Source organism: Arachis hypogaea, chromosome 5 (genome assembly GCF_003086295.3).
Source record: "Arachis hypogaea cultivar Tifrunner chromosome 5, arahy.Tifrunner.gnm2.J5K5, whole genome shotgun sequence".
Lineage (NCBI taxonomy): Eukaryota > Viridiplantae > Streptophyta > Magnoliopsida > Fabales > Fabaceae > Arachis > Arachis hypogaea.
Window position 1 is genome coordinate 16,697,487 of NC_092040.1, and position 14,651 is coordinate 16,712,137.

The window sequence follows — 14,651 nt, forward strand, 5'->3', positions numbered from 1 at the left end:
AAAAACTGCCGAAATTCAAAGCGCCATTTGGTTATTATGGCGGTTTTTAAAAAACCGCCACAATTCCCGTGGTTAAAATGGCGGTTTTTTAACATGTTAAAACAGCAGTTCAAACCGCCATTATTTCCGGTTAAAATGGCGGTTTTTTGGTTGGTTAAAACGGCGGTTCAAACCGCCGTTATTTTCGGTTAAAACGACGGTTTTTTGGTTAGTTAAAACGGCGGTTCAAACCGCCATTATTTCCGGATAAAATGGCAGTTTTTGTTGGTTAAAACGGCAGTTCAAACCGCCGTTATTTTCGGTTTAAACGGCGGTTTTTTGTTGGTTAAAATGGCGGTTCAAACTGCCGTTATTTTTGGTTAAACGGCATTTTTTGTTAGTTAAAACGGTGGTTTAAACCGCCATTATTTTCAGATAAAATGACGTCTTTTAATTCGTTAAAACGACGTTTGAAACCGACATTTTTACCGAATTAAAATAGCATTTCATGTTTAAAACGGCATTCATAAACTGCTATTTTTACTGAATAAAAAAGACTTTTATCGTTTAAAAAGGCATTTTTAACTATTATTTTTACCACGTTAAGCAAACAATTTGTTTAAAATTTCATAATAACAAAAAATTATAACCCATAAACAAAATATTACATAACTCAAATAAAATATCAAACATAATATATAGTTTTTGTATTAAAAATCAAAAGTAATAATTCTTATACAAATAATTAAGCAAATCATATCTAATAACTATTACTTTGAGAAGTATTAGCATAGAGACTGCTTAGGTTACTCAATAACCTCGACGGATCATAATTTGCAATAAAGACAGTTGACTCTCTTTTCTTATTTTCGTACATGTAACTAGTTACTTGAACTTTGGTGCAGTGCCTAAACTTGAAACTATTATCCCCTTAACCTAATAGCTACCTGTATGTGGAACTGCTGCTGCATACTGAGTGTCCATAACATCAATCACACTGTTGGCTATAGCCCTCGCATAGACTGAAGAACCTTCTATTATCTGCCCAGTGAAATAGGCCATAGTTAAAATACAGAAGCATAACAATGTGATTCAAAAGATTTATGATTGCCCTTGTTAGTTTCATGTCAAAAAGAAATACCAACCTTGGTATTGAACAAGGAACTGTATTATTTGCCAACATGTCCACCTGCAACATGGTGAAGTTCCAACTGAAGTTCATCCAGAAACTTAGCGACTGAAAGCAGACAGTTAATCTTCTTCCTCTGGAAGAGTTTGATTGTAACATCATCATCAGCAATCTGCACATCAACCTCGCTATCTTTCAATTTCCTTTGAAGCCATGAGGTCCTTATGCATCTATCTGGATTGCTGAAAGACTTTATGTTACAGCTCTCTGTAGCATCATCTTTCGCTTTCTGCCTTTTGCATCTTTCCCTTTAACATCTTTTCTTCTCCACCAGTAATTTGAGCTCATTAACCATTTTGAGCAGCTCCCTTATGTATTCATTGACATCACCCACCACAGAGGCTCTATCCATCTGTTTGTAGTAGATTCAACCTATTAGTTTGATTTGTAAAAATTAGTAAACAAGTTTATAAGTGTTTTATACCTTTGTGGGGCTTGGGATAAGACTCCTCAGGATTTTGTATTTGCCATTCAGTTGTTCTCTTCTTTGTTTCTCAGTTGCAAGGTGTTTGGTGCCTTTTCCTTCTCTTTTTTTGCCCACAGAAGTCGTGACCCTGTTGAAGTCGAGCACTCCCATAGAGAGAGAGAGAGAGAGAGAGAGAGAGAAAGAAACACAAAATTAGAAACCAAAGCACATGAATCCCTTCTTTAAATATTTACAAACTCAATTTATCAAACAAATCAGATACTTTAGTATACTCCCAACCATCATTTCTTTTTAATTAGGTTTTAATGTATATTAGTAGTAGACAATAACAACTACTATCAAAGCTTTTTAATTAGCTTTTTAACATGCAATATGCAGCTAAGCCATATGGCACCTAATTACACACACACACATGCAATATGCAGCTAAGCCATATGGCACCTAATTACATATATATACGAACATGGTTTCCATTCATTTTTCCAACAAATTAAGTCATAACCTAAACCTCCTTTATTATTAGACATTGCAGTTGCTTATATTGTTGGATATCTTACAAGGATCACTTTATTCACTAAAATGGGGCACATCATACTTAACAGGAATTTCATAAAGACCTTACTCCCAATTTTTGCTAACAAAGAGAAAATCAAAACCTATCATTAAAGAAATAGAAGTAGTAACAATTAACAAATACTAAATATGAGTAATTAAAAGAAGATCGAGAATGTGGATTTCTTTTTTGTTTTTCGTAGAATCGCCAATAAAATATGATAGTATATGGCAGAACATCCTCAGCATCAATTAAAAAAATAGTTATAGACCAAGATCAAATTAGTAGATATCACCTAAACCCCCCAAAACAAGTTCTGTATTGGCTAAGTTGCTAAAGGTTAAAATATTAAAAATATTCACACAAGACTGACAACAGTGCAATTACTGGTTTTTAACTCATACCTGGTTTATAAAAATCAACATACATTGAGAAACTGACAAGGAATGGCTTAATTTCTGAAGGGCCTGGCTCATCAACCTAGCCTGCATTGCCATGTGTGCATCCCCTATTTCACCATCAAGCTCCCCTTTAGGAACAAGAGCAGCCACCTGTGAATGTAAAGACAGAAAATTTAGTAGATATATACCCAAATAAGATGGAGGAAGTAAAAAGAAAGACATTAGAGGAACATTAAATTCACTCATTCTTTCACACTGTCAAGTCAGACTAGTAAGTCAATGAAAGATTTATAATTACAAATTTCAAAATCTAAAATTTGTCCCTAGGTATGAGCTCAAAAGAGAATCCATTGGTGAACAGTTTCCAATTTTCTCCATCACAGATTTTTCCTCACTTATAACCAATGCAGAAATGATATATAATACAAGTAGCAGCATATATCTTTGAACATGAATAAAAACAGAATCAATCAAAAAATTTCTAGTGCTGATGAATCTTTTTATAAGAAGGCTATTTTGAGTTATTACCATAACTAAGTATAACTAAATGATAATACTGGCTAAAATCACATTCTATTGGTAAAAATTTTCTAGTTCTTATACTGATTTGGAAAATCCTATAATAGATAAGGACCAGTGTCTTAGAAACAATTCATCTCAATTATATCAACAAAGCAAAGGAGAATGAATGATGACCCAAGCACAAGAAATATATAAAGTATAAGCTCTTCAAAGAAAATATTTGACTCAAAGACAATAACACAAACACCTTATGGACAAGAAATTGCATGAAACATGTTTAAACTCAACTCATGAGAAAGATTACTAGAGAAATCATTTCAAAAACAGTCAAGTAACGCCATTATTCTTTTAGATACTTCCTCTATGGCTTAGAAACAATTCATCTCAATCATATCAACAAAGCAAAGGTGAATAAATATTATCAAAATAACAGTAACCCAATCATAATCATAATCATAATCAGCTTATAGTTGTGTTAAGAATAAAAAATAATCTTAAGTTAATATTATCAAGCCGATGAAAGAAATGATCTAATTCATTGTAACAACTCAGCTTTCACAAAGTCTGGAACAGAAGCTGCATTAAAAAGAAAATGGGGGCATCAATCGTATTTCCAGCCATACTAAGTAAATTTCAACATCATGCCATGCTTCATGTTTATCAAGGGAGGTCATTACGAAATACAAAGGTATCAAGTGTAGTATCACCTAAACTTTACAAAAGAATAAAGATGCATCCCTCCTAAACCATCATCTAAGATATCCTCATAATTTCTAAAAAGGAGAATAATACAAACACAAGATAAGATGGACCAGAATCCCCTAAAGCATATATTTGTGTCATCACTGCAGAGGTAAACATGATCATCATGACTCACTTCTTAAGTAGGCTTCTAGAGAATATCCTCTTGCAGTATGGACTAGTGCGCAAGATCGTGTAAGGCCTAACTGCTTCCACCAATGATACATGAAGTGCACCCTATACATATAATTAATCATCACAACATTTCAGTTATCAACTTGACATTGCCTTTCTTCATCTGCCAGGAAACTAAATGTCAGTAAACTGTAAAAAAGAGGACATAAACGCATAGCATAATCCATTCATGACAGCACATTTCATGATATGGCAAATTAGCTTGTAACTAGCTAAAAGATAGCACAAGCATATACTTATTACAGCACACCAAATCAATAAAATAGTGCATAATGCAAATATTAACTTATTTAGACAAAGAAATTGAACACAAGCTATAACAATTTGGAAGTAAGTGAAGTTATACATGGATGAAAATAGGTGGGAAAAGCTAACCTAAAAACTTAGAGTGGTGCGGATCTGGATGAGGAATAAGTTGCATACCGGAAGAGCGTTCCATTCTTTTGTAAATTTTAACCATGAAAATCCACAATTTCCTTGCGAATTTTCATCAACTCTTCACTGGAAACATTCACCTTGGCCACCCTGTCCTGAAGCTCCTACATATTTAAACCGCAACAAACATTAGTGACACACTTACATATGCAGCACTTCTATAATAAACATTAATCCAATTAAACATGCTTATCCTTAATTAATAATTAATTAATTAAATTAATTAATTAGCTTAAAAGTTCCAGTAATTTTCTGGAGTATAAAAGTTGACATTGACATTGACATTGCCAAATTGAAACAAGAATAGCTACTTTTCCCAATAGAGACAGGAGAGCTAATATTTTATTATATCATCGTATCAAATGTCAAATAAAATAATCATATTCGTAATTTGCTAGTATGTTTCATTGCTAATCAGGCTAACTAAATTAAAATTCCACATAAATCTTAAAATAGATTAGAAACTTTTTTTTCTTTCTTTTTAAAGTCCTTGGATTAGTTAGCGAGTCAAAGAGATTAAATGATTAATTGCGCACCTTGAGTCTGATAATGTACTCTTCCTCCTTCTCGACTAAAAATTTATTGAATTTCTCGAGGTCTTTTTCAAGAAGATTCCTGAAGTCAAGTTCCTCCTTGGAGATTTCCAGTGCGGCGGAGTCAGTGTCTCTGGGGGACTTGAGCCTAGAGCGTTTAGCAGGGCGATCCTCAGACTTAGGAGCAGGGTCCAATTGCTTGGCATTCCGGTAGGGTTTTCTTGATCTGGTTGCTCAGGCTCTTTCCGAATTTCATGGCTTTCTGTTAAAATAATTGGTAATAAGGCAGAGACTAAGAGATATATTTGCCGACACTTCAACCATATTTAATGTGTGACCACACATACATAATCACCAATTTTGTTTCATTTCTAAACAGAATATACAACCAATGTAAGCACACTAGTTTCACATAGCAGAGCACACATTAAGTCAACCAGCTTTGTTAGGCAATAATCAACACTCAAATAATACAAAAGTCAAAGAATCTAGCTAAGCATGTTTAACGACAGAATAATCAAGAACCAAAATTAGAAGAGAGAGGAAGAATAAAACAGAGGAGGGCGCTCAAACATGATATCATCATAATCCATAATCATCTAGCATACATACAAACAAAATTAGAATAAGATTTCGTGAATGCCTGACCTCTAATTTCTTCTGACAAGGAAGAAAATCGAAAACCTAGACATAAAGAAAAAGACGTAGTCATTGTTAGAATAGAAGATGGCATATTTACAAATCATGAGTAAACAGAAGAAGATAATGCAAGTTTGTATACTAACCCAGATGCTCAACGAAGCTCGATAGAGATGGAAAAGCCGTAGAATACAACTCGATGCCACAGGAAACACTTGCGCAACAGATCTCATGGAAGAGAAGCGTTGATGGAGAAGATCGCCGTAGGAGAAGATCGTGGGAGGAAACGCGCAACAGATCTCATATAGTTTTATGAAGTTTCTGCAACTTGATTTTCCATTTCAAACTTTCAGGTATTTTCGACAACAGTAGAAAATTGAGAGAGAAGGAAGATCAACCTTGCTCTCTTACGGAGATTGTTGCCGGAGGAGAACCGCCGTTGGAGGAGAGGAGATCTTCTCTGAAGAGAGCACACAATCTCGTCGGAGGATAACTCTGCTAAGCAGATCGTCGCCGGAGCAGTCACTGGAGCAGATCGTCGACGGAGCAGTCGCTGGAGCAGAGCACAGATCTTCGTTTTTGGGTGTGGTGGAAGCGCGCGTTAGTTTCAGCAGCAATGGGTTTCGGGTTAGGGTTTTCCTTTGTTGCGGAAGGATTTTATTTGGGCCTTCTTTTTTAAATGATGGGTTTTGACAATTGCGGTTTATAACTGCCAGAATCACTAAAAATGCCATTTTAAACACATTAATTATGGCAGCACCATAAAATGTCATAATACTTGAACATTATGGCAGTTTTTTAAAACCGCCATAATATAAATACCATTTTAAACCTCTTTTTTTGTAGTGTTAACTCTAATCTTTTGCTAATTCTATTAGTAAGTTGATTAGTACATTTGGATTGAGGTTAACTAGTCTTGTTTGACTTTCTCTCGTGGAAGATAACTTATACCTTCTTTCAATGTTGGGGATGACGAAATGAGATAAATTCTTGTTTATTATTGTGATATGATTGATTAGTCTTGTTTGACTTTCTCCCTATTTGTTGGAGTTGACTATATAAGATGAATTAATCATTGTATGACTAGGATAGAAGGCCTATGATCTCAAACCTTGCCATGAATGTCTCTCTTTATTACTTGCTTTCTTTAATTGCTTGTTTGATTTACTCTTCTTGTCATTTTATAAACAAAACTCCTTGATCCCCGTAGTTAATAATTGAGCACTTCATTGCAATTCCTTGTGAGACGACCCGGAGTCTAAATACTTCGGTTAATTCTTATTGGGGATTGTTAATTATGACAACCAATATTTTTGTATGAAAGGATTATTGATTGGTTTGGAAACTATACTTTACAATGAGACTCTATTAGATAAATTCTAAACCATCAAGAATTCATTCATCAGGCCCAATCCACTGTTACTTCAGATCGGTTGCTAGTAGGAATGATAGAGCGTTGGATGAACTCCAACCATCCTCTAGCCACAGGCTTAAGGACTGGTCTTTTCAATTGAACCGGCTTACCTCTTGAGTCTCTTTTCCATTGAGCGCCTTCCACACATATGTCCATGAGGACTTGGTCCAACCTTTGATAAAAGTTGACCCTTCTAGTGTAGGGGCGTGCGTTTTCTTGCATCATTGGCAAGTTGAATGCCAACCTTACATTTTTCAGACTGAAATCTAAGTATTTCCCCCTAACTATTGTAAGCCAATTCTTTGGATTTGGGTTCATACTTTTATCATGGTTCTTAGTGATCCATGCGTTTGCATAGAACTCTTGAACCATTAAGATTCCGACTTGTTAAATGGGGTTGGTAAGAACTTCCCAACCTCTTCTTCAAATCTCATGTCAGATCTCCGGATACTCATTCCTTTTGAGCATAAAAGAGAGCTCAGGGATCACCTTCTTCTTGGCTACAACTTCATAGAAGTGGTCTTGATGAACCTTTGAGATGAATCTCTCTATCGTCCATGACTCGGAGGTGGAAGCTTTTGCCTTCCCTTTCCTCTTTCTAGAGGTTTCTCCGGCCTTAGGTGCCATAAATGGTTATAGAAAAACAAAAAAGAAATGCATTTACCACACCAAACTTAAAAGGTTTGCTCGTCCTCGAGCAAAAGAAGAAAAAAAGAAGGGGAAGAAGAAGAAAATGGAGGAGATGGAGGGAGAGATAGGTTCGGCCAAGGGGGTAGGAGAGTGTTTGTGATGTGTGAAAATAAAGGAGTAAAGAGGGATATTTATAGGGAAAGAGAGGGAGAGTGGCCGAATGGAAAATGGTGGGTTTGGGAGGGAAAAGTATTTGAATTTGAAAGTGAGGTAGGTGGGGTATTTGGAGAAGTGGTATGGAGGTGATTGGTGAAGAGAATATAGGGAAGAGAATAGGATTTGATAGGTGAGTGGTGTTTTGGGTAGAGTGTTATAGAGATGTGTGAGGGGGAGAGAGAGGTGGGGTAGGTGGGGATCTTGTGGGGTCCACAGATCATGAGGGGCCAAGGACTTCTCATTCCTGCTCCATTTAGGCGTGCAAAAATACCCTTATTGTGCAATCCTGGCATTTAACGCCAGACTACTGCTTGTTTCTGACGTTAAACACCAGCTTTTATACCTTTCCTGGCTTTTAACGCTAGGTTGGTGCTCTGTTCTGGCGTTAAACACCAGCTTTTATACCTGTCCTGGCATTTAACGCTAGGTTGGTGCTTTGTTCTGGCATTAAACGCCAGTCTGGTGCCCATTTCTTGCGTTAAACGCCTAGAATGGTGCCAAACTGGGCGTTTAACGCCCATTCTGCTACTCTTACTGGTGTTTAAACGCCAGTAAGCTTATCCTCCAGGGTGTGTTATTTTTAATGTTATTTTTGAATTTGCTTTGATTTTTACAGTTGTTTTTGTGACTCAACATGATCATCAACCTAAAGAAAACATAAAATAACACAGATAAATAAAATTTGGGTTGCATCCCAATAAACGCTTCTTTAATGTCAATAGCTTGACAGTGGGCTCTCATGGAGCCTCACAGATGATCAGAGCATGGTTGTGGCCTCTCAACACCAAACTTAGAGTTTGGTTGTGGCCTCTCAACACCAAACTTAGAGTTTGGCTGTGGCCTCCCAACACCAAACTTAGAGTTTGAATGTGGGGGCCTTGTTTGACTCTGTATTGAGAGAAGCTTTTCATGCTTCCTCTCCATGTGTACAGAAGGAGAATCTTGAGTCTTGAATACAAGGTAGTCATTATTCAATTGAAGGACCAACTCTCCTCTGTCAACATCAATCACAGCTTTTGCTGTGGCTAGGAAAGTTCTGCCAAGGATGATGGATTCATCCTCATCCTTCCCAGTGCCTAGGATTATGAAATCAACAGGGATGTAAAGGCCTTTAACCTTCACTAGCACGTCCTCTACTAGTCCATAAGCCTTTTTCATGGATTTGTCTGCCATCTCTAGTGAGATTCTTGCATCTTGAACCTCAAAGATTCCCAGTTTCTTCATGACAAAGAGTGGCATGAGGTTTATGCCTGACCCCAGGTCACACAGAGCCTTCTCAAAGGTCATGATGCCTATTGTACAAGGTATTAAGAACCTTCCGGAATCCTCTTTCTTTTGAGGTAATGTCTGCCTAATCAAGTTATTCAGTTCATTGGTGAGCAAGGGGGGTTCATCCACCCAAGTCTCATTACCAAATAACTTGGCATTCAACTTCATGATTGCTCCAAGGTACTTAGCAACTTATTTTTCAGTAATATCTTCATCCTCTTCAGAGGAAGAATACTCATCATAGCTCATGAATGGCAGGAGTAGGTTCAATAGAATCTCTATGGTCTCTAGATGAGCTTCAGATTCCTTAGGTTCCTCAAATGGGAACTCCTTTTTATCCAGAGGATGTCCCATGAGGTCTTCCTCACTGGGATTCACGTCCTCCTCCTCCTCTCTAGGTTCGGCCACACCAAGTAAGGTTATGGCCTTGCACTCTCTTTTTGGATTCTCTTCTGTATTATTTGGGAGAGTACTAGGAGGAGTTTCAATGACTCTTTTACTCAGCTGGCCCACTTTTGCCTCTAAATTTTCTAATGGAGGACATTGTTTTATTTATGAAACTGAGAGTGGTATTAGATAGATCAGAGACTATATTTGCTAAGCTAGATGGGTTCTGTTCAGAATTCTTTGTCTGTTACTGAGAGAATGATGGAAAAGGCTTGCTATTTCTAAACATGTTTCTTCCACCATTATTAAAGCCTTGTTGAGGCTTTTGTTGATCCTTCCATGAGAAATTTGTATGATTTCTCCATTATAGATTATAGGTGTTTCCACAGGCTTCACCCATGTAATTCACCTCTGCCATTGCAGGGTTCTCAGGATCATAAGCTTCTTCTTCAGAAGATGATTCTTTAGTACTATTGGATGCATTTTGCAATTCATTCAGACTTTGAGAAATCATATTGACTTATTGAGTCAACATTTTGTTTTGAGCTAATATGGCATTCAGAGCATCAATTTCAAGAACTCTCTTCCTCTGAGGCGTCCCATTACTCACAGGATTCCTTTCAGAGTGTACATGAACTGGTTATTTGCAACCATTTCAATGAGTTCCTGAGCTTCTGTAGGCATTTTCGTCAGGTGAATAGATCCACCTGTAGAATGGTCCAATGACATCTTAGACAATTCAGACAGACCATCATAGAATATATCCAGGATGGTCCATTTTGAAAGCATGTCAAAATGACACTTTTTGGTCAGTTGCTTGTATATCTTTCCCAAGCTTCATAGAGGGATTCACCTTCTTTCTGCCTGAAGGTTTGAACGTCCACTCTAAGCTTGCTCAGCTTTTGAGGAGGAAAAAACTTGGCTAAGAAAGCCGTGACCAGCTTATCCCAAGAGTTCAGGCTATCTCTAGGTTGAGAGTCCAACCATATTCTAGCTCTGTCTCTTACAATAAAAGGGAAAAGCATAAGATTGTAGACCTCGGGATCAACTCCATTGATCTTAACAGTATCACAGATCTGCAAGAATTCAATTAAGAACTGAAAAAGGATCTTCTGATGGAAGTCCATGAAACTTGCAGTTCTGTTGCATCAGAGAAACTAATTGAGGCTTTAGCTCAAAGTTGTTTGCTCCAATGGCAGGGATTGAGATGCTTCTTCCATGGAAATTGGAATTTGGTACAGTAAAGTCACCAAGCATCTTCCTTGCATTATTGTTGGGTTCGGCCATTACTTCTTTTTTGTGATTCTCTGTAAGGATTTCTCTGGATTGTTGTGCTTTAGCTTCTCTTAGCTTCTTCTTCAGAGTCCTTTAGGTTTCAGGATCTGCTTCTACAAGAATGTCCTTGTGCTTGCTCCTGCTCATATGAAAAAGAAGAAAACAGAAAAGAAGAAGAATCCTCTATGTCACAGTATAGAGATTCCTTTATGTGAGTAGAAGAAGAGAAGAAGAGAAGAATGAGGTAGAGAGAGAATAAAGATGATTCAAACATAGAGAGGGAGAGAGGGTTCGAATTATAAGAAGAGGAGAAGAGAGGTGTTAGTAGATAAATAAAATAAATAGAAAGAGATGAGAGGGAGAGAATTTCGAAAATTAATTTTAAGAAAAGGAAATTATTTTTGTTTTTATTTTAATTTTAAGTTAGAATTCAAAAATTAAGAGAAGAAATAAAATTAAAATTAAAATTTGAAACAATTAGTTAATTAAAGAAAGAATTTTGAAAAAGAGGAAGGTGATTTTCGAAAATTAGAGAGAGAAAAGTAGTTAGGTGGTTTTGAAAAAGATAAATTTTTTTTAAAAATCAAACAAAAAGTTAAGTGGTTAATTGAAAAAAAAAGATTTAAAAATAAATTTTGAAAAGATAAGAAGTTAGAAAAGATTTTGAAATTGATTTTGAAAAAGATATGATTTGAAAAAGATGTGTTTGAAAAGATATGATTGAAAAGATATGATTGAAATTTATTTTGAAAAAGATTTGAAAAGGAAATTAAAAAGATTTGATTTTTAAAATTTAAGTTGATGACTTGACTAACAAGAAACTAAAAGATATGATTTTAGAATTTTAAAGATTGAGCCTTTCTTAATAGGCAAGTCACAAACTTGAAATTTTTGAATCAAAACATTAATGTTAGTAAAGATTTTCGAAAATTTGAAGTAAAAATAGGAGAAAGATTTTGAAAAATTTTGAAAAAGATTTTTGAAAATTTTCGAAAAACAAAGGGAAAAAATGAAAAAGATTTGATTTTGAAAAAGATTTTGAAAAGATAAATTTTTGAAAATGAAATCTTGACTTGACTAACAAGAAACAACTTATTTTAAAATTTTTTTACTAAGTCAACCCAAAGATTTCGAAAATTATGAGTAAAATAAGGAAAAGATATTTTTTTATTTTTTTGAATTTTTAATGGGGAGAGAGAAAAATACAAAAATGATACAAGACATAAAAATTTTGGATTAAAACAAATGATGCATGCAAGAACACTATGAATATCAAGATGAACACCAAGAATACTTTGAAGATCAAGATGAACATCAAGACTTATTTTTGAAAAATTTTCAAGAAAAGAGAAACATGCAAGACACCAAAGTTAGAAATTTTTCATGTTTAGACACTATGAATTAAAAAATGCATATGAAAAACAAGAAAAGACACAAAACAAGAAAATATGAAGATCAAACAAGAAGACTCATTAAGAACAACTTGAAGATCATGAAGAATGCAATGCATGAATTTTCGAAAAAAATTTTAGAAAATTAAAAAGATGCAATTGACACCAAACTTAAAACTTGACACTAGACTCAAACAAGAAACACAAATTTTTTTTGATTTTATGATTTTATAAAAAAAATTTTGTATTATTTTTTTTTCGAAAATTATTATGGAAAAAAGAAAATAAGGAATTCAAAATTCTTAATGAGAATTCCAGGAATCATGCAATGTTGGTCTAAAGCTCCGGTCCAGGAATTGGACATGGCTTATTAGCCAGCCAAGCTTTAAGTAAAAGCTTTGGTCCAAAACACTAGACATAGCAAATGGCCAGCCAAGCTTTAGCAAAACATTGTATACAATAGCTATGTGTGTAACAACCAAATTGATGGGAGTCAACTAACACGCTTTTGTATTGACAAGTGGAAGCCTCGGTCCAACAGAATTAGACATGGCTTCACAGCCGGCCAGGCTTCAACATATCACAAGGCAAAATAATGGCGGAAACACAAAACCATGCATTTTATGTGGATAAGTGTGGAAAGCATTGACAAAATTCCCTCAAATCAGCACAAGATAAACCACAACATTGGGGTTTATCACATTCAAAAGTGCACAATTCTTAATTAGAATGCCAAACAAGGTTATAGTCTAACACAAATGGTAGCTACAACACATGCTTTAAACAAAAAGTTCATTTAGGCATTATGTCAAACAAATGGAGTGCAGTGCACATATTCAACAAATTCAAACCAAAAATTCCAAACATCAACAACGCATAAATAAAAAATTGAACACTTGCAATGCAACAAACAAATAATTAAACAAAACTTAAGCTAAATTACCAAAGTTAAATAAAGAAAATAGAAATTAAGCAAGCAACTAAGCATAAAAGAAGATTACAATAAGAACATTGAAAAGATGAAGAATAGAAAAGAAAGGGATAGGTAACAGTGGCACTTGTGATAGCCACCACGAGGCTCACGACGGCAGAGTTTCGCCGGAGAAGAGAAGAAAGAGAGTATAAAAAGAAAGAATGAAGGAATTAAAGAAGGAAAGAATAAAGGGGGTGAGGAGTGGCGCAACAGGGTAGCTTTCAAATTACTGCCCAGAACGCGACTCATGCATACGCACACCAACAAAAATTGGGGACGTTTATATAGATTTGTAAAATAGTGTAGCCTTTCACTATGAGAGGAAGTTGAACTTACGAGAGAAATATGCGAACCAAATACTTGACAGATTAAATTTTTACCAATGGAAGTTTGTAGGATTCGACCCGGTGGAAATCAATGAACACCAGCTCAAGGAATTCTACGGAAATCTACTAAAGAGGGATGCCCAAACTGTTTTTCTGAGAGGTGTCACACTTAACACCTCCGACCACACTTTGGAAGCCCTCTTGCAGATACCGCATACTCCTCTGGCTCGGGATGCTTACCCTCAAATAGTGAAGGACTTGACATCCGACAAGCTTTCATTGGACGTGGTTCTGAAGAAGATTGGCCAACCTGAGGCCAGATGGGAGTACAGCCGAGGAGAGAATGTGGTCCTGCTGAGCATTGTGTGCTCCGACTTGACTTCTGAGGCGAGGATCTGGCAGTAGATCATCACTGACTATATCCTGCCAAGCACGCATGCCACTCATATCCGTGTCTATGTGGCTGTTCTACTATGGGCTATACTAGAGGGGAAGAGGATCTCTGTTCTTCCCCTTATCAGATATTCGATATGGAAGGTGACCCAACAATAGAAGTACAACATTCCCTTCTCGTCGATGATCACCAGATTGGCTGCCTTATCTAAGATGAAGAGACGCCCGACAAACCGAACGTCTGTTTTCATGAGCACCTAGCCATTCTTACTATACGGCGAATATGATCGACCGCCAGCACATAAGAAGAAGAAGACGACTGAGCCACCATCATCAGTAGAACCATCAGCACCCTTAGTACCTCCTGCACCTACACCCCGACCTCAAACATCTTATGAGCAGGGTCAGGAGATCCTTCAGACCCTCTACCGTTTTGAGCGCCGTAATGATTGCCGCTTCCAGTAGATTGGAGCGAAGTTCGAGGGTAGAGACCCTGGGTAGATACCCTGAGCCCCCTGACCAGAGAGCGGGGGAGCCCACAGCTGAAGAGGCAGTAGTTGAGAGAGTTGAGAAGCCGGCAACTGGAGTGGAGCAGACCGTAGAGAGAGCAGCAGCAGACCCAGCTGGCCAGGCCATTGAGGAGCCGGCAGTTGAGGCCACCGCAGAGCCCTCCCAAGCCATGATTGTATATCAGCGTCATCACCACCCACCACTGCTAGACGGTGGAGCTTCTTAGAGTTGATCACCCCAGTCCAATTCTTTG

At 36.6% G+C, this 14,651-nt stretch overlaps 1 protein-coding gene across 1 annotated transcript; it reads right to left on the reverse strand.

The window, feature by feature from the left end:
* Positions 1–662: 662 nt before the first annotated feature.
* On the reverse strand, positions 663–13,942 carry LOC112800908 (SPX domain-containing protein 1-like). The gene is made up of 8 exons (XM_072238025.1): positions 13,806–13,942; positions 4,979–5,201; positions 4,383–4,546; positions 3,949–4,049; positions 2,553–2,699; positions 1,593–1,722; positions 1,125–1,520; positions 663–1,020 (listed from the first exon to the last, which is right to left on the reverse strand). The coding sequence occupies exons 1-3, from the start codon at positions 13,940–13,942 to the stop codon at positions 4,460–4,462; spliced, it is 447 nt and encodes a 148-aa protein (XP_072094126.1). The 3' UTR covers positions 663–1,020; positions 1,125–1,520; positions 1,593–1,722; positions 2,553–2,699; positions 3,949–4,049; positions 4,383–4,459.
* Positions 13,943–14,651: the final 709 nt, after the last annotated feature.

Bases quoted from the DNA above. Each gene is read 5' to 3' on its own strand.
- LOC112800908 (XM_072238025.1), bottom strand. From the start codon at position 13,942: ATGAGTGGCATGCGTGCTTGGCAGGATATAGTCAGTGATGATCTACTG. The intron at 5,202-13,805 runs GTTGGCCAATCT...CTGAGCAACCAG, and splicing joins GTACTCCCATCTGGCCTCAG to ATCAAGAAAACCCTACCGGA. The intron at 4,547-4,978 runs GTGCGCAATTAA...TTAAATATGTAG, and splicing joins AGTACATTATCAGACTCAAG to GAGCTTCAGGACAGGGTGGC.